Raw genomic sequence first — 21,406 nt, forward strand, 5'->3', positions numbered from 1 at the left:
CGATTTACTCTCAAACCATACTGTGTACTCATTAGACTGTTCATTCCGTTCAGCAGATCATTTAATTCTTCTTCAGTTTCACTCAGGATAGCAATGTCATCAGCGAATCGTATCACTGATATCCTTTCACCTTGTACTTTAATTCCACTCCTGAACCTTTCTTTTATTTCCATCATTGCTTCCTCGATGTACAGATTGAAGAGTAGGGGTGAAAGGCTACAGCCTTGTCTTACACCCTTCTTAATACGAGCACTTCGTTCTTGATCGTCCACTCTTATTATTCCCTCTTGGTTGTTGCACATATTGTATATGACCCATCTCTCCCTATAGCTTACCCCTACTTTTTTCAGAATCTCGAACAGCTTGCACCATTTTATATTGCCGAACGCTTTTTCCAGGTCGACAAATCCTATGAAAGTGTCTTGATTTTTCTTTAGCCTTGCTTCCATTATTAGCCGTAACGTCAGAATTGCCTCTCTCGTCCCTTTACTTTTCCTAAAGCCAAACTGATCGTCACGTAGCGCATTCTCAATTTTCTTTTCCATTCTTCTGTATATTATTCTTGTAAGCAGCTTCGATGCATGAGCTGTTAAGCTGATTGTGCGATAATTCTCGCACTTGTCAGCTCTTGCCGTCTTCGGAATTGTGTGGATGATGCTTTTCCGAAAGTCAGATGGTATATCGCCAGACTCATATATTCTACACACCAACGTGAATAGTCGTTTTGTTGCCACTTTCCCAATGATTTTAGAAATTCTGATGGAATGTTATCTATGCATTATTTGACCGTAGGTCCTCCAAAGCTCTTTTAAATTCCGATGCTAATACTGGATCCCCTATCTCTTCTAAATCGACTCCTGTTTCTTCTTCTATCACATCAGACAAATCTTCACCCTCATAGAGGCTTTCAATGTATTCTTTCCCCCTATCTGCTCTCTCCTCTGCATATAACAGTGGAATTCCCGTTGCACTCTTAATGTTACCGCCGTTGCTTTTAATGTCACCAAAGTTTGTTTTGGCTTTCCTGTATGCTGAGTCTGTCCTTCCGACAATCATATCTTTTTCGATGTCTTCACATTTTTCCTGCAGCCATTTCGTCTTAGCTTCCCTGCACTTCCTATTTATTTCATTCCTCAGCGACTTGTAGTTCTGTATTCCTGATTTTCCCGGAACATGTTTGTACTTCCTCCTTTCATCAATCAACTGAAGTATTTCTTCTGTTACCCATGGTTTCTTCGCAGCTACCTTCTTTGTACCTATGTTTTCCTTCCCAACTTCTGTGATGGACCTTTTTAGAGATGTCCATTCCTCTTCAACTGTACTGCCTACTGCGCTATTCCTTATTGCTGTATCTATAGCGTTAGAGAACTTCAAACGTATCTCGTCATTCCTTATTACTTCCGTATCCCACTTCTTTGCGTATTGATTCATCCTGACTAATGTCTTGCACTTCAGCCTACTCTTCATCACTACTATATTGTGATCTGAGTCTATATCTGCTCCTGGGTACGCCTTACAGTCCAGTATCTGATTTCGGAATCTCTGTCTGACCATGATGTAATCTAATTGAAATCTTCCCGTATCTCCCGGCCTTTTCCAAGTATACCTCCTCCTCTTGTGATTCTTGAGCAGGGTATTCGCTATCACTAGCTGAAACTTGTTACAGAACTCAGTTAGTCTTTCTCCTCTTTCATTCCTCGTCCCAAGCCCATATTCTCCTGTAACCTTTTCTTCTACTCCTTTACCTACAACTGCATTCCAGTGGCCCATGACTATTAGATTTTCGTCCCCCTTTACATAATGCATTACCCTGTCAATATCCTCATACACTTTCTCTATCTGTTCATCTTCAGCTTGCGACGTCGGCATGTATACCTGAACAATCGTTGTCGGTGTTGGTCTGCTGTCGATTCTGATTAGCAGAACCCAGTCACTGAACTGTTCATAGTAACACACCCTCTGCCCTACCTTCCTATTCATAACGAATCCTACACCTGTTATACCATTTTCTGCTGCTGTTGATATTACCCGATACTCATCTGACCATAAATCCTTGTCTTCCTTCCACTTCACTTCACTGACCCCTACTGTATCTACATTGAGCCTTTGCATTTCCCTTTTCAGATTTTCTAGTTTCCCTACCACGTTCAAGTTTCTGACATTCCACGCCCCGACTCGTAGAATGTTATCCTTTCGTTGATTATTCAATCTTTTTCTCATGGTAACCTCCCCCTTGGCAGTCCCCTCCCGGAGATCCGAATGGGGGACTATTCCGGAATCTTTTGACAACGGAGAGATCATCATGACACTTCTTCAATTACAGGCCACATGTCCTGTGGATACACGTTACGTGTCTTTAATGCAGTGGTTTCCATTGCCTTCTGCATCCTCATGTCGTTGATCATTGCTGATTCTTCCGCCTTTAGGGGCAATTTCCCACCCCTAGGACAAGAGAGTGCCCTGAACCTCTATCCGCTCCTCCACCCTCTTTGACAAGGCCGTTGGCAGAATGAGGCCGACTTCTTATGCCGGAAATCTTCGGCCGCCAATGCTGATTATTTATCAAAATTTAGGCAGTGGCGGGCATCGAACCCGGGACCGAAGACTTTTTGATTATCAATGAAAGACGTTACCCCTGGACCACGGTGACTTCGGTAGCCACCAGCTAACCGAAACAGACTGTATATATAGGAAGACATTTACCAGTATCCGCTAATTAATTGCCCTGAAAAGCACCACAGCAAGACGGTCTAAACCTCTGCTGTTAAGCTGATTTAGTGCTTCATAATAACGTGGCCTGATGCGTAAAATTATTTTGCTGAAAACCACACTGCCCGTGGAAGGCTACGATACCATTGTATGCAGTTGTAAAACGTTTCGTATGTGCTATTAGTTAGTGCTAAGCGAAGTGTTATGTTTGATTACGCTATCGTTTGAAAGCTGCAGGAACTATAAACAACGAGATAGGCGACAGAAAACTTTCTTTGTATATCGACGTGTTTGTCTAAACTGAATACAGGCAATAAGCGTAACAACCATTCTCATCACGTAGGGCGCTGAAAAACTCGCCGTTGAGCGCCCACAGACACCAAACACAGAAACACTCGTTACGGTGACACCAGTGGAGAAGTGGTACGGTTCGTTTATGCTGCGATAATACGGTCAGCTCAGACAGAGAGAATAGAGCCCCAGTAGTATTGCCAGCTGCTTCTTACGGACTAGTAACTTCTTTATCATTGTTATGATTTTCTGTAATGACACCACACCTCAGTTTCGGGTATTTCAGCAAAGTCAGTTCCTGTTTCGTGAACTCGAAGTGTATTTAACGAAGTTATTTATTCCAAAGTCACTGTCCTCCGCTTATTTTTTAGCTGACTCTTTAAACGCAACATAACTAATAGCAACATCTGGTCAGTCTACTGTTTCTGAAATTAAACTTTTTGGAACAATTGCGTCTCTTCTGAAATGCATCTGCACACTTGATATTAAAGTGTGTGACAGTTTGCACCAGCACATGCCAAGCAAGATTGTGTTTTATGCAAAATTATATGCATGTACATAATATTGATATATTGTTACGAATGAGGTAATGTACAGGTTTCATGTCACTTTCTGATACGCACTTCTTCAAGTAATGGAGATATTAATGGTGTTTTTAAGAATCTGGGACAGCCTACAAATGCGTTGTTATACACACAGGGTGTGAGAAACACCACAAATACAACGCATAGCCATGCCTTACAGGGAGTAGGAAAAACGTTGACGTTCAAAACATTTTCCAGTCATTTTGAAATGCGTTAACACAGATCCTCTATGGTTTTCAAGGGAATCTTATTCCATACTTCCCACAAAATAGTGGAAGGTGGAGGTAACGAAGGAGGAGTTGCATAGCGGTCGCACACCCTTCTCTCCAGAGTAGAGCACAAAAACTCAATAATGATGAGGTCTGGTGACTTTCACGGTCAGGAGAGATGCTACAATTCTCCCTCGTGCTCACGAGACCAGTCCTGAACGATGCGAGCTTTGTGGACACGGGCCCTGTCGTCTTCGAGCACATCATCATCACTGGGAAACAAACACTCTACAATACGATGGACCTAATTATCCAAATTGGACATTTGATCTTTGGCAGTAATGTGACCTTGCGGAGCAACAATGGAGCCATGATTACCGAATCCCCGCCATGGTTTACTCTTAGCACATTGGGAGGGAAGCTGAGAGAGTGAAACGAGACTCATCCGTCCAAATGATATTTCTAAGTTTAATGGTTTCGGCACTACTGTTTGCTGTTATGAGAATCTGGTTCACTGATGAATGGTTTTGAAATTCCAGCTCGCCTTGCAATGCTCTGTTTCTGGAACCCTCTTAATTTTGTTTCAGTGCTGACAGCGACCGCGATGGGACAAACTCTTGTGCAGTGACTTTTGCAGCTGTCGTCCTTAATTTTTTGTCACAATCGTGTTCAGTGACGTTTATAACGATCACTCAACACAAATGTTGGTCGGCGTTGTGATTTATCATATGATGTTTTACCGAGTTCCACGAATGCGGTATAAATCTTCGATTCGGTACCTCTTCAAATAACAAACACTTCGGGTCTCTTGGTTACGGAACCACCTGCCATACGAACACCAACAATTTGCTCGCTTTCGAATTGTTCCAGCTGTGACATAACACTACACAGACCACTGTTCCGATCGCGACTGACACTTACGTCGTATTGAGGCTACTGCACAGGTGCCGTTCGTGGCCAAATACAACAGCGCAACCTCCGGATGCAGCTATCTGCTATTATGTTCATGTATGTATATCCCGCGGTGTTCCCATATTTCTATCCAACCCCGTTTTTGAAGAAATGTAATTCAGAGGGATATATTCATGGGTGTGACGTGATATTACAATGAATAAAGTCTTCAGTTTTTGATATTTTATAGTAAATCGAATTTTTTGTATTTTTAATGTACTATCATGTTCAGAAGTATCCGAACGGAGTGAATTGCTTTCCGCCTGATTTGTATACGGCATACTAAAGTAACTTTCTTGTAGGTCGCTTATCTCTTTTCAGTACACTCGTTTGACAAGTGGAGATGCAAATTAACAGAATAATAATGCTAGTATCAGAAAACACGTTATTAGAGGCGCCAAAGCTTTTAACCCTCATAAACACAAAGTTTTATAAAAATCAAAAGTTAAAAAGGAAGTCTCAACTGATATTATGTGGCGAAAATTTTTGTACTTGACCGAAACCCGGATGTTCTATCCAGAAACTATCGTTCCCGTTGACTAACCATGAAATATCTTAAATATTTGTTAGACGGTGATTGAAATCCAATACATAATGTGATTGTTAAATAATAATAATATTAATAATAACAAATAAGCAGAATCAAATGATAGATACCGACATCCTTCAACGGATATTACATAGGTAAATGAAACTGAAACGACGAGAAGATAGAAGTTTCGGCTTAAGCGGATTTGAATCCTGCATCTGTCGACATTGTTTTATAGTCACCAATAGAGGCCAAATAACGCTTCCTTTCAGCATGCAACATCGTTGCGTGTACGAATTGGAGATGACGTAAAAAAATTCCGTCTCTGACTGGGAATCAAAATCGGCACCAATCGAGATTGTTGACAACGCACGAAGAAATTTTAGAAATCAGGATAGTTTGAACCGTTAGTTATAGCTATAAAATGACATGATGGACATGTTTGTGCCGGAACAGGATTAGAATCTAGACACCTGCGTATCGTGGAGACCTCGAAGAATTAGCACGAAATATGAAACCGTATCGCCCCGAAGCGGTCAAACCCGCGAAAGAACAGATCTCTCTTAGAATTCCAGTCCAGCACATGTATTTTCAACGTCTCAAGTACAAATACATAACATTGGTTTATTAACAAATGAAAATTTGTGGTGTAAGAACGGTTACTGCTGAAAGCCTTTAAACTTGCCGCGACTTTCCACCCTACACCCATTTTTCTCTCGTCACTAGCGAAGGGACAACAAGTTTAATGTGGATTTGGAAAAGCTGTGAAATTTACATGTTGTTCCCAGAGACGAACAACGTCTGTTCGTGCATATTAAAAAGCACACAAAGCCATACTCATTCCAACAGACTAGCGAACTAGACACACACAGCTGCCTCATGATTTTCTCGTAATAGAGGATACTTCACTCTGGATGAGAATACTGACTTCCAGGAGGTGAAATATAGCCTCTTTTCCTTGAGCGTCCGCATCGCCTAAAAGAGCTGCCAAGGCAAGCCAATACGTTTCTTCAGTTTGATTTTGTAATCACTAAAATAAAATCACATAGTGGCCTTCTGCATCTTTCATGGTCAGATAATTGAGGCGAAGGTTTCTGAATATGATATCGGGCTCATGGCCCAGAACAAAATTTTCAGAAGGTAACCTGCTTTTTAATTTTTGTTTATTATGATAAATTTGAGATGACGAGCGTTAAAGATATGTCATATCCAATAACGTGTTTCGTGATATTTGTATTATCACGGTAGTAATTTGCATATAGACTGGTAACCATACAGGGCAGTGTTTTCTAGTGGTCTCTTGTAGTATCCGTTTGGAGTAAGTAAACGTACAAATCAGAAAGAAATGAATACTTTTAAGCATCATATTCGCTGTTGGGCATATAGTTTGGTAATGTATTGAAATCAGTAAACATAAGCCTTTCATGCAAGGAATCGGCGTTTTTCTACTTTCTTTTAATTATTTATAACTTCAACAATTATATCTTGTATTCACACCTATGCGTCAAGACATACAATCACGTGAGTGACAAAGAACACTACCCACAGGACAGCTTAATTAAGATGCGAATTATAAAGCCTACAATTAGGTCAGAATAGTTTATATAACAGTATGGAACCAAATGTTATAAGTGATTTTAGAACTTTTACGTTATAGGAGAGTATCGTTCGACGCTTGATAACACGTCTTTGTTGATATAATTTCAATGACCTTTTTTTTGTATGTTGAAGAGGCAACGTCGCTTGATTGTATAAATCTGAACTTCAATAGTCAGGCCATTCTCACATATTGGCTTTGAACCCCGCCACCCCTTATATTTTGAATAAACATCACCAGCAGTGGCGGCAGAAGACACCCTTATCTGCCATCGGCCATGTCGAAGAGAGCAGAGGAGCTGACAGAGATTCAAGGAGCTCTTTTGTTCTTGGGGTGGGAAACTGCCCTCTAAAGTCAGAAGAACAGGGATGATCCATAACATGAGAATGCAGAAGGCAATGGAAACCACAGCACTAAAGGCACATAATATGTACCCACAGGACATGTGGCCTCTGATTAAAAACATTGTCACAATGATCTTTCACTTAGCAAAAGATTCCAGACTAGCACCCATTCGGATCTCTGGGACACGACTGCACAGTGGGAGGTGACCATGATCAAAAGATTGAATAGTCCTACGAAGGATAACGCCAACAATTCGGAGCGGGGAATGTCAAAAGTTTTAACGTGGTTGGTCTAACAACCCTACCACAAGAAAGGTCAAAATTTAATAATGATTGTGATGTTGCTCACGCTGCTAAATACTGCATTTTAGGGTAACAACAAAGTTACTATGTGTGCAGGTGTCATTAGAGCACAGTTAATAAAGTCATTTCATGTAATAATGAATAAAACTAGGCACTCATCTTTTCGTGTTTCCCACGCTGGTCTCGTTGTAAAATCATGGCTCAATCGTCGAAAATCTAGGTGGTGATGATTTCAAGCTCGGATGCAAAGAGGCCTAGTTTTTTTTTATGCGACATTCAAAAGTTTTATAGATATGTTTCACAAACCATTCTTGAAGATTAAACCTTTGAAAGCTAGCACAATGGTGATGTAAAAAATAATCAACACTCCGGATTTAAGTTACACTTCCTTTTTATTTCTTTTGTTGCAATATCGCGTAACACACAAAACATCACTTCACAAACATACTTGAAAACATCTTCCTCACTGTCAAAAGTTCACATTTTATAAGCTGACTACGTTATGCGTCTTTCCAACATGACGATCGACTCTCTAATTAACTAACTAATAATCGCTTACGCGGCCAAAAATCAGAGTTACAAGTACGTCATAGATCATAGTGACAAAAGAAAGAATACACATAAGAATAATATCATTGCAACATAAACATTTCGATGTATCAAAGTAACTCTACATTAATGAAATCAAATCTGAATGTTGTCTCATAAATATGTTAACTACTTTACAGAAACACAGTAGAATACTGCTGGTATCGAGAGGTTCAGGTGAGCTGCCGTAATGGTTACGTAATTCAAGTACCATTACATTGGGAAGCTAGAAAAACTGTAAAGGGAAATACAAAGACTCAGTCAAGAAATGGTGAGCTTAAATATAAAGAAGATGAGGATTTATGGTCAGATTAGTGTAGGGCAATATCAACAGCACCATAAAATTGTATAACGGGAGTAGGATTCGTTATGAGTAGGAATATGGGGCAGAGAGTGAGAGTTCAGTGATAGGGTTGTTCTAATCAGAATCGACAGCTAACCAATATCAAAAACGATATTTCATGTATACATGCTGACAGCTCGCATTCGAGAGGACGACGGTTCAATTCCGCGTCCGGCCATCCTGATTTGGATTTCACGTGATTTCCCTAAATCGCTCCACGCAAATTCCGGGATGGATCCTTTGAAAGGGTACGCCAGACTTTCTTCCCCGTTCTTCCCTAATCCGATGAGACCGATGACCTCGCTGTTTTGTCTCTTCCCCCAAACAACCCAACCCAACCCATGCTGACAGTGCAAGCCGAAGGTGAGTTAGAGAACGTATACGACGATACTGCATGGGTAATTCAGTACATAACTGCATATTAATATTTAATAGTCATGGGGAATTGGAATGCGGTTGTTGGGGAAGAAGTAGAAGAAAGGATTACTGGAGAAAACGGATTTGGTACTAGGAATGAGAGAGGAGGAAGACTAATTGCGTTCTGCAATAAGTTTCAGCTAGTAATAGCGAATACTCTGTTCAAGAGTCGCAAGCGGCTGAAGTATATTTGGGAAAGGACGGTAGATACAGGAGGATTTCAGTCAGATAACATCGGGGTCAGGCTGAGATTTCGAAGCCATATACTGGACTGTAAGGCGTACTCTGAAGCGGATATACATTCAGATCACAATTTAGTGGTGTTGGAGAGTGGGTTAAAACTCATGCGGCTAGTCACCCGTGGTCTGGGGGTAGCATGTTTGATTAGTTATCAAAATGTCCTTGATCCCGGGTTCGAAACCTACTAGGGTTTACTTTTCGGTTGATAATCAGCACTGGCGGCCGAAGGCTTCCGACATAAGACATGACCCTCGTTTTGTCAAAGAGGTCGGAGGAGTGGACCGAGGTTCAGGACACTCCTTTGCCCTTGGGCTGAGAATCTGCCGCTAAAGGAGGATGAATCAATAATGATCAACGACATGAGGATGCAGAAGGCAATGGAAACCAAGGCATTAAAGACACAGAACGTGTATCCACAGGACATGTGGCCTGTAATTAAAAAAAATTGTCGTGAGGATATCTCCATTGGCAAAAGATTGCGGAGTAGTCCCCCACAGAGGACTGGCAATAGGGAGATGACCCTCAGAAAAAAATTGAATAACCAACGAAAGGATAAGATTCTACGAGTCTGGGCGTGGAATGTCAGAATCTTGAACGTGGTAGGAAAACCAGAAAATTTGAGAAGGGAAATGCAAAGGCTCAATCTAGATGAAGTAGGGGTCACTGAAGTGAAATGGAAAGAAGACAAGTATTTCAGATAAGATGGCTGCAGGGTAATATCAGCAGTAGCAGAAAATGGTATAACGAGAGTAGGATTCGTTATGAGTAAGGAAGAGGGGCAGAGAGTGAGTTACTATGAATAGTTCAGTGGTAGTGTTGTTTTTATCAGAATCGACAGCAAACCGAAATATTTATTATTTTTAATGATTTCTGTTATCGATTCGCTAATTTTGTTTTCAGTAAAACGTAACCCAAAAATTTAAGTGTCAGTAGTGAATGTGACTTTTCACAAGATATGTCATACTCATACTTCCGGAGCCTTCTTAGACGTCTGCAGGATGTTGGGAAATTTCCGTTACAAAGTTCTAGGTAATTGTGAAGGGGAGTGAGTAAATAATATTTTGAACAGGAACCACGTGTCATCAGTTTCTAGTTCATTGGCAGGAACTCATTCTAGCAGATCTTCCTCTGCCTCTACAGAGTCTCGTAAATTAAATTCTGTAGGCAGACATCAGGTGATCGTCTGACGTAGTACGCGTTATCCTGTCTACACTATTGCATCCCACCACAAGCAACTCTGAGACTTTTCTCTTTCCCTCAGCAGCCGTGGACGCGTGACACATCTCAACTGAAACCTCTACAAACCGGAAACGGTACGTTTCCGGAAATGGATTCTTATTCAAAGTATTATGTATTCACTCCTCTCTACAAGACCTAGAAGCACAGAACGGGGCGAACACACCGTACACAGCATTAAAAAGTATGCTGTAAATGAAAATCAACGACAATTAACGAAATTAATAGTTTTTTAAACTTTTTGTGGTGGTCAAAATGTGTTCCACCACTCGGTGAAACACTGGGAAAAACTGAGTGGTGTTGTTATCACTGTACTAAATGACATTTTCAGGTTCTGTATCCTAGTTATAGAAACACATTTCATGAAATTTGGGTTCTTTAGGTTTTTTTTATCTTGAGCAAGCGTAGCGTGTCTCCCCCCCCCCCCCCCCCCCTTTGCTTACGCGTTAGGGAAAATGCGTCGATATTGCTATGATTACTCTGGGTAAGAAGATTGGGGTATCAGGATCGAGTGATACTAGGTTCATTTAAGCGGAACTCAAGCAAACAATGCGTATAAGGCAGCAGCAATTTGTCCGCACCTTTCCAAAGGAAAAATGCTGGTATTAACACTTGTTTGTATAAGGAAATAACGGAAACACCAATCTGAATTTCTAGAAGAGAGTTTGAAGCTTCTTCTTTCGAACTAGTGTTCACCGCTTATACCCTCGCAGTATTTTAAGCGCAGTTCTGTGCCCTAAAGCCGGCCGGTGTGGCGGAGCGGTTCTAGGCGCTACAGTCTGGAACCGCGCGACCGCTACGGTCGCAGGTTCGAATCCTGCCTCGGGCATGGATATGTGTGATGTCTTAGGTTAGTTAGGTTTAAGTAATTCTAAGTTCTAGGGGACTGATGACCTCAGAAGTTAAGTCTCATGGTTCTCAGGGCCATTTGAACCATTTTTTTGTGCTCGAAATATCTAATGAGTCCAATTAAACCATCACTTCACATGAATTATTTCGCAATTTGCTAGTTTTTATCCATTCGTACACCGCAAAGGCGTAGGAAGCGGTCTATAAGAAAGAGCGGTAGAATGGGCAGAAAAGACTGACTACAGGTTAAGCTCAAAAACAAGACCAATGTAAACATTAATAATTCGTTTCCGTTTCTAAGCCACTAGATTTAGATATGTTGGATAAATTTGCATGGTTTCTCTATCAAATTTTTATTACAAAGTTTGCTATTTCTCCTCACATGAACGCATAAGAATTTGAGTATACAGTTCTTCAAACGGTGGTTGTTTCTCTTAATTTAGAAATCAGTCGTTACGACAGAATAGCTTTTGGATATTTATGGTCCTTCAATCACAAGCTACAAGGCTACGGTCACGTTGTGGAAGTTAGAATATGGATAACTGTCCGGATTGACAAAGAGTGTTTGTTTCAAAAAACTCTCCTGCTTTACACTACCAAAGATCACTCGAAATCCACATATCCTGTTGACACACATTACACTGGGGTGACAAAAGTCACGGGATACCTCCTAATAACGCGTCCGACGTCCTTTTACTCGCCGTAGTGCGGAAACGCAACGTGGCATCGACTCAATACGTTCCCTGCAGGAATACGCAGCCACGCTGCCTCTTCAGCCGTCCATAATTGAGAAAGTGTTGCCAGCGCAGGTTTTTCTGCACTTTGTGGACTCTCGATTATGTTTCACGCTGGGCGAGCTCTGTGGCCAAATCATTCGCTCAAATTGCCCACCAGCGAACTACTGTGGCCCGTCGATATGGCGCGATGTCATCCATAAAAACTGCATCCTAGTTTGGGAACATGAAGTCCATGAATGAGTGCAAGGAGTCTCGAAGTCACCGACATAACCATTTCCAGTCATTGATAGGTTGAGCTAGAACAAAGGACTCAGTCAGATCCACGTAAACACAGCCCTCACCAATATGGGGCCACCACCAGCTTACACAGTGCGTTGTTGACTACTTTGGTCAATGGCTTCGTTAGCTCCGTGCCACATTCGAACCCTACCATCCTTTCTTACCAACTAAAATAGGGACTCATTTGACCAGGCTAGGACTGTCCAGTTGTCTAGGGTAGAGCCCTGGAGAAGCGCTCCGGGCGATATCGCTGCTGCCACAGCCCATTAACGCCATATTTCGCACCATTGTCCTAATGGATGCTTTTGTTGTACGTTCCACACTGGTTCCTACGGATATTTCACGGACTTTTTCTTGTCTGTTAGCAGTGAAAAACCTACGCAAACGCCGCTGCTATCGGCCGCTAAGCGAATGCGGTGGGTTGTCGGAGGTGTGGGCTAATGCCTGAAATTTGGTATTCTTGGCACACTCTTGACACTGTAGGTCTTGGAATACTGAATTTCTTAACGATATGCGAAATGGAATGTCCCATTCATCTAACTCCAAATACCACTGCGCGTTCAAAGTCTTAGACAGCTCTGCCAATGCACTGCCCTTTTTTACCTTGTGTACTCGATAGTACCACCATCTGTATGTGTGCACTTCGCTACTCCATGTGTTTTGGCACCTCACCGAATATGTCTTCAATGCAATGGTTTCCATAGCCTCCTGCCTCCTTATGTCGCTGAGCGTAGCTAATTCTCCCGCCTGTTAGGGACATTTCCCACCCTATGGGCAAGACAAGGCCCTTAAACTCTGTCTACTCCTCCGCCCTCTTTCACAGGGCTGCCCATGGTCATGATTTCTATACAGAATGTAAGCAGTGATGAGGAAGCAGGACATTTTATTGCTAGTCAGACACTCTACCCCTTGACCACAGCTATCAAGATCTGTAAAATATTTATGTCATTCCATCTTTCTCATGCAGATTTGCTACCCTGCCACAAAATATATGATAGATACACTTTTTTTAAATAATTGGAGGTATTGTTGCCGAGTGGAGAGGTGCACTCGTAAGACCCCGGACTTCAGTACCACGTCCAGATATCCAGATTTACGTAAAGCCAATGATTTATTGAAGAGACACGGCCGAATTTGCTTCACCGTCTTTCTCTTAAATCAAATAACAACGTCGTCGACGTTACGTTAAACCTTAATTTTCCTTCTTTTTCTTTGCTGCTCGAATTATGTTAGAATACGTTGTTCACATGAATTTCGGTTGCGTAAGCACATACGGTATGTGACCCAAACAGGGCGGCAGTAAAACAAACTGAATTTTGGTGATATGTAGTTGAATATTTTTTCATAAAGTAATAGTAATTAATGTTCGTACCATTTAATTTCAAATATCAGCGCTGTAAATGTATCTGGGAGTGTAGAACGTTGCACTTAGGCGTCTACTAATAGTATTTTAAAGAAGGACCAATAATCGATGAGAAAATTATTTGAAAATTTTTTCGGCGAAATTCCTATTGTGTATCGTAAGTTTTAATTAATTCTTAATTAATTGTAAGCGCCAGTTTTAGATAAAGTTATCTGGTATGCATTGTTGGTTGTCAAATCATTGTCAAATATGTGAAATCTTCCTTCCCAAGTGAGATTCCTACCAAAAAATATTATTCTGTCAAACCTGCCGTCATACGATGGTCGACAGGTTGGAATTTCTGTGTGTCGGGTGTTTCTGCGATCGGTATCATCCACAATAATGCACCAAATAGTCCTCAAGAACAAAGAGAAGAATAAAGTAGAGCTAAAGGTGTTAATATAAGACCTGATATAAGACTGAAATATAAGAATATGAAAATTTAAAAAGATTACAACTCTGAAAATACCATACGTACAGGAAACAAATAATAAATGTATGTACGATATTTATCGCAAAACGTAGGTGTAATTTTACCATTAATATGACGTCCTTTTATCCCCTAACTTGATAGGAAACATTCGTTTAATATCATTCTCCAGACATAGGCAAATAAATAAAAAATAAAAGAAAACAAAATAAGGCAAATAGAAACATAATTCGGTTGAGAAAGCAGGCCGCAAAACTGAGAGACCGTGGCGGTATCCACTGCGCCACCAATACAGCTGAAGTTTTTGTGTCGTAAAAATCGTCTAAATCAGGTCGAAAACTTTGGCCGCCGTTTCTTCAGAAGTTGCTGGGAAATTCGGTTGTGGCAGTGGCCGTGTTCTCGTAGGTTCCTCTACATATAGTACCATAGTATTATAAGGATCATGGTTATGTTTAATCGCTGTTTATACACATTCATACAACTGGAAATTCAGTACCGCATGCAAGTTTATTAGAGAAAATACCATCTAACGGGACACAAAGCTAAATTTACGAGTGTGATGTCAAACACAGACCATTATCCCGTTTCGCTGATTCAGAAATCATTCTCAAAAATCGCATGTGGTAGGCCTATTGTCATTAATGTAGTATACTATTAATATAATATGTTGCTAATGTACTAAATGTTGTTATCTGAAAATCCCTACATGTAGCGCTGATAATACTAATGCCTAGTTCTCTTTCTGAGATAAATATCTTTTTCGTCATGAAGGAATGCAGATTCAATTTTTCAGGCAAGCAAATGGGAAGCTAAGCTTTGTAAAGATCAACATCAAAAGGAGAAATCAACATCATAATTATGGACATATTGACAGCTGATATAGTGTGTGTATGTTGTGTGCAGTGATTGGAGTTGAGAAATAAATTCTATATGTCGAGTGCAGTGACTATTGATAAGAAATGAATGTACAGTCTAACATTAGCTACTTACGTTACGAAAAGACTTTTTTGCAGTAATGTATATGCGAGACACTGTTGTTCACCCGGGACAAACCGAAGAATTTTGCTATGTTTCAAGCGGATGGGTCTCGTGTTCGGGTCTATGGAGGCTCTAATACCACCGGAACTTTCTGATTCTAGCTTGCTATGTTTCAAGCGGATGGGTCTCGTGTTCGTGTGTATGGAGACTCTAATACCACCGGAACTTTATGATTCTAGCTTTACGCGATTTGCAAAATTACTTCAGACAAATAGAGGGATAATTGCCCTATAAGGTCACGGACAGCTAAGTGTGCCAATCTTGTGAAAGTAGACCGTTAATGACGTTCATGTGAATTACTTTTTGTTTTGTAACTTTAATAACATGTCGTGTACAATACCGTAGTACAAATTGTACCAAGATCAATAACACTACTACAGCTACAACATCTTACTCCCCCAATGGACTATGACACTGCAAATCTCGTAGATAACAGGATTTACGTTATTGTACATCGTATTTAAAACATAAAGAAATCTGAGATCGCGTCTGAAGTGAAAATTCACAAATGCAGCTATCAAAATAAAAGATATCCTCAAAACAATTATTATGAGAACATCGACAAAAGGATAAATTTACAAAAATCGTTTGCGGCGTTCCTGCACTCGAGTTTGTTGGATAATTGTTATGTTGGATTAGCGAAGGTCAGCGTATATGCTTACAGGCTCATTCACCTTACTGAGTTATTAATCTTATATGTAACATTCCGTAACTTGATTAAGGTGGCATCACTCTTTAACACTGTGCAATACTGTGATAGTAATTGAGTCCTGCAAGCGTAAGCTTGATACTTGGTCAAAGTAACTCGGCTGTGCGACGCTCTCGCCATTTCCGTGCAGCATACATTAGAATGATGTTGAATGTCTTTTGTGTCAAACGAATTTTTTCTATACTCGGTAGTGGAAAGCGTTAATGAAGATATAATATATTCCTTACGCTGTGCAATATAAATTAATTTTTCATAGATATAAACATCACATCAAAACTGAGGTTTTTTTATTGCTCTTATGCTGTAATATTGTGTTGTCGCATAAGTTCGTAGCGTTTTTCTATACAACAAACATAACAAATACACATAATCGAGACTTAAGCCATCAGTAATGTATGACGGAATAATCGGCAATGAGTTGCATAAAAGAAATTTTGTTTCCTTAACCGGTTACAGGCACTAAGTGCCCTCCTCCAAAAGGTTATAGCAACCTCATTATTTACAAGTGTCAACAGTACGATGCCTACAGCATACAGCTACGTTCAAGTAGTTCAGAAATATGCTGCGTGCATCTTAATTGTTGACACTCGCAAATCATGCGGGAGTTGTAATCTTCTCAAGAAGGGCTCTAAGTGCCTGTTAAGGAAATAAATTTTTTTTTATACAACTGGGGGTCATTATTTCAATGTATGCGACTACAGTTGCTGAAGATGGATAAAATACTAAACATCAATAATATATTCTACCTCAGTATTTACAACATTCTGCCAACACTGGAGTACCTTTCCGATTCCGTAAGTGTAGAAATCACGTGGCTTTGAGACGAAGATCACATCAAGTCATGTTCGAAGCATAGTTTCATCCGCAAATGAAGTACCTTTTATCTACTGAGTACATATGTATTTATTATATTCACAAAAAGTATAACCTACGTTCATATGTTCATTAGAGTATCGTGTATAAATCCGGAGTAAAGCGGTCAAGAATTTTTCTATACTTTTGGTGACAATGTTTCCCCTTTATACATTACATACTTACTAATACAAAAAGCAAGTGTACAAAAACACACACGCATTCAAACACAACATTGTGTTAAAATTTTAGGTGAATCGACTAACTACCTTTCAAGTTTTGTGAGCACAAACACACGCAAGCGGAATATTTATATACGAAGATATCAAGATGCGTAAAAGTGGGAAAGACATTAGGATCAGAACGTCACATGGAAGAAGACGATATTGCAATTAGAATGTATTCTGAAAACTGTTACCATATTCTATTGACGCAAACATCTCAATTCCCTCGGTTTCATTGCTTGATAATGTTTTAGTATGTAACAGTACTGCCATTTCGCGAGGCTGACTCTTACTTACGATGATGAAGATCGGTGGCGCTGTCTCCTTCAGAACAGAAACGACTGCTGGCCCTCTCAGTGCAGAAGAGTTGGAAGAGTTGGAGTAATCGTAGTGACCCCACCATGGGTCAGTCCCACTTCCTTTCAAGGAGCAGCTGCGTCTACGGAAAGTACAGAAACAGCGCTGTATATACAAACACAGACCCGGATAAGGACGATAAACGAGATTCTTTGTTGGTCCACAACTGCTTTAATTTTTTTAGAGCCTGGAAGAGTAATCTTACTAAAAATACGTAGTCCTAACATTTACAGCTGTAACCCGAGAGGCTGTCTGTTTTGTACATGCCTGGTGAACGTAGTACTGTTACTTCAGACATGAGTAGAGCTGTCATCTGCGGATTCATCCGTTTACGTTCCTGTTACCTAAGCGATACTGTCTGATGGTGCACATATTAATAAGTAGGCGTACATGTCTTGGAGTCCATTCTTTGACTTTTACCGGCAGATTTATTACACGCAACGTTGTTTGCATTAAGTTACGTTGTTGCACGTTAGCCTATAAATGCATTACTTACTTTCTTCCTTTCGTGCAATGAAAGCGTTCCACGCACTTCTGAAATGCAAATGGTTCCTCAGTTTGTCACTTACGGATGTTGAAGTAGACAATAGAAAACAAAGAAGTCTGAACAATTCGCCAGAAAAGAGATCGTTGCGCATATTATCAAACAGTATATTTGCACGTGAAACGTAGCACTGTATCTTGACCTCACTATCCGCTCAAAATATGACGAGAATATGTTAATGGACTGTTGGTCGATATTCATATTCTGTAAGTTTCTAATTCTCGTTATGTTTTAAGTAATGACGAGGCCAAGATACACAGTACGTAAAAATAGTAATAAATTTCAGAGTGTTGCATTCGGAAGCACTATATCGTTTCAACCAGATTGCGAGTAGGTACGCATTGCAGTTAATAGATTTGACATTAATGGGTACTTTGATTAATTTTCTTCTATTTTTGAACAACGGAATGATTAAGAAACGACTGACGATTAGTGTAAATGGTTTTAACAAAAACGCATTAAATTGCAACAACATTTCGAGACACACTTTCTCTCCACAAGTCCACAGTAATACATTCCGACCACTAGATTAAAGTGGGTTCATTGACATGATAGAATTAAATCGCAAGCTAGAGCATGGAAATCCAGTAACATTAATTTAAATGAAATACTGATACGCAAATGTCGTAACGAAGAAAAATCCTGATATAGCAGTATAAGACTACATTTTCTTTTTTTAAAAATATGAATGGACTCCATTTCCGAAGTGCTGCTTTGTATGGTCTGCAAAATAACCTTTGGCACACATACTCTTCTCATTCCTTAACATGCGGAAACACGCAACTAATTATGGTGAATGACATATTTGTGACAATATTCATATCTCAAACTTATATCACGTTTTTTTCGAATCCACGTAATTATCTCCCATTGCGACGAATTTTTAAAATTTGGCTCGAAGGTGCGTGATGCGCTGCGACATCAGCTGCGGTCTCGGCGGAGTTTCAAACAGTAGGGAATCAACACATGTAAAGATGGTCACAGCTGAGAAGTTCATGTGGCCAGTAAGGTGAGTTAATGATCTCACATTGGCACCAAATTTCATCACAAATCTGTCCAACGCCACTGTAGTCGTATCAAATTATGAGAAGGTCGTCATCGAACCGAGACACACAGCGCTGAAATCGGGCGGTTTCTAATTGGTGTCCGAGGAAAGCATTCAGATAGATCGCCGCTCAGAACCGATACGAAAAATCCACTAGGGGTCTCTTAAAGGCCGTCAATAATAACACCCCTTTGTCTGGGGCTTTGATTCCTAGGTATTTTAAGGATTAAACCAGCAGTCCACCGTGCGATGAGCAAGAGGACGGTGTTCTTCACAACCTTTGACATTACTGACACACTCGTACGTTTCCCCCTTGGAGTACAAAGGGGCCGCAATTCTTCCTTTCGTGGAAAATTTTGGAACCACTATGGATCGTTGAAAACGATTCGATGAAGTTTGAACGTGACGCGAAGCAGCAAAGAGTATTTACACTCTTTGATCTCCTGTTTCCCGCCATCCTGCGACGTAATGACGTGGGTGTGCAACGTTACTAATTGCTTGAATAAAACGGGACCCTGTACGGCAACACACTTGGTGTTTCGTTTCGCACATTAGAAATGTACGTGTCAGATATTCTTGACACCAATCCAGCTGGCGGCTGTTCTAGCGCCTAATGTTAGGCAAACCACATCGAAGAGGTGTCGTAAGGCTTGCCTAACTCTCAGGTGCTACATCAATGACCATTCTGATTTGTTATAGAAATATCTGAAAATGCATTTCTTAAGTGCTGTTCGAAGTTGGTTGTGTTGCACCGAAGATGTTGCCGAATTATGCGATGGGGGAGGTTGAACATAAAGCGATATTTTTGCCGTTTTATTCAGGCACATGTTAATGTTACACTCCCGTGTTATCACGCCACAGGGATACAGAAAACAGAAGGGTTGAAAAAGCGGAAGTATCCATTCCTACTTTGAATCACGTTCCAATTTGGTGGAATGGTTTTGTATGATCCCTAGTGATTCCAACTTCTACACGAGAATCAAAATTGCTTTCGCGATGCACCCCAAAGGCCAGCAATCACGTTCAATGGAAATACAACGCCACAACTTCCTTAGAGCAGCCCTGAAACGTCTCAGGGTGTCTGCAGTGTGAAATTTCGTCAAAAACATCTGCATCTACATGGATACTCTGCAACTCACATTTAAGTGCCTGGCAGATGGTTCATCGAACCACCTTCACAATTCTTTATTATTCCAGTCTCGTATAGTGCGCGGAAAGAATGAATACCTATGTCTCTCCATACGACAACTGATTTCTCTTACTTTATCTCGGTGATTGTTCCTCCCTATGTAGGTCGGTGTCAACAAAGCATTTTCGCATTCGGAGGAGAAAGTTGGTGACTGGAATATCGTGAGAAGATTTCGTCTCAACGAAAAACGCCTTTCTTTTAATGATGTCCAACCCAAATCCTGTATCATTTTAATGACACTCTCTCCAATATTCTGCGATAGTACAAAACGTGCTGCCTTCCTTTGAACTTTTTCGATGTACTCCGTCGGTCCTATCTAGTAAGAATCCCACACCGCGCAGCATTATTCTAAAAGTGGACGGACAAGCGTAATGTAGGGATTCTCCTTAGTAGGTCTGTTACATTTTCTAAGTGTCCTGCCAATAAAACGCAGTCTTTGGTTAGCCTTGCCCACAACATTTTCTATGTCTTCCATCCAATTTAAGTTGTTCGTTATTGTAATACCTAGGTATTTAGTTGAATTTACGGCATTTAGATTAGACTGATTTATCGTGTGACCGAAGTTTAACGAGTTCCTTTTAGCACTCATGTGGATGACCTCACACTCGTTTTGCAATTTGTTTTGGTCTTCTGATTACTTTATTAGTCGATAAACGACAGCGTCATCTGCAAACAACGTAAGACGGCTGCTCAGATTGTCTTCAAAATCGTTTGTATAGATAAGGAACAGCAAAGGGCCTATAACACTACCTTGGGGAACGCCAGAAATAACTTCTGTTTTACTCGATGAGTTTCCGTCAATAACTACAAACTGTGACACCTCTGACATCTTCCTGAGGCTCACCGTACAGCAAGCTGTTGCTTTCAACCGCGGAATGTTTGGGAAGCAACGCCACAGGGAAATGAGTATTTTCATTAGCGTCTCTTACAGCTCACATGAACTTTCGATGTGTGCGCTTATTTTTATTTGTGTCGACACCTCGCTGTCTGAAGCATTGCAGAGCCGAAGGGTGACACCGCAGGCCGCCACGCTTTTACAGCATTACAGAGGAAGATTATAGGTACCTTTGAGCCAAATTTCAAAACTATGTTTCGCAGTGAGAGACAGTTACGGGGCTCCGAAGAAGAGATCTGTTTATTCTGTTACACGGTATGGTTCCCATTACTAAAGTAACTTTGAGAGCTATTGTGTTATCCTGATGAAAAACTGTTCTCTTTGATTTACAGCCCAGAATATACGGTAAAACAGTGAAACAAGAGGAGAACATGATTTCAGGTCTACAGCTTTTCTTCCGCAGTTTTGCAATATATGCAGTAGCGGCAAGTGGTGGTATAGGGGGTACGTCATAAGTATCATCGAATAAGATTTGACTTTTGTAAACATAACGCCATCATGTTATTAGCCGATTT

At 40.6% G+C, this 21,406-nt stretch overlaps 1 protein-coding gene across 1 annotated transcript in view; it reads right to left on the reverse strand.

Moving 5' to 3' along the window:
* Window positions 1-17,295, reverse strand: part of LOC124776828 (hemolymph lipopolysaccharide-binding protein-like) — a 42,108-nt gene extending 24,813 nt beyond the window's left edge. Inside the window, exon 1 of the mRNA XM_047251987.1 lies at window positions 17,159-17,295. Coding sequence (XP_047107943.1) covers window positions 17,159-17,264 — 106 coding nt within the window. The 5' untranslated portion in view covers window positions 17,265-17,295. The remainder of the gene's footprint in view (window positions 1-17,158) is intronic.
* Window positions 17,296-21,406: the final 4,111 nt, after the last annotated feature.

This window comes from Schistocerca piceifrons, chromosome 2 (genome assembly GCF_021461385.2).
Source record: "Schistocerca piceifrons isolate TAMUIC-IGC-003096 chromosome 2, iqSchPice1.1, whole genome shotgun sequence".
Lineage (NCBI taxonomy): Eukaryota > Metazoa > Arthropoda > Insecta > Orthoptera > Acrididae > Schistocerca > Schistocerca piceifrons.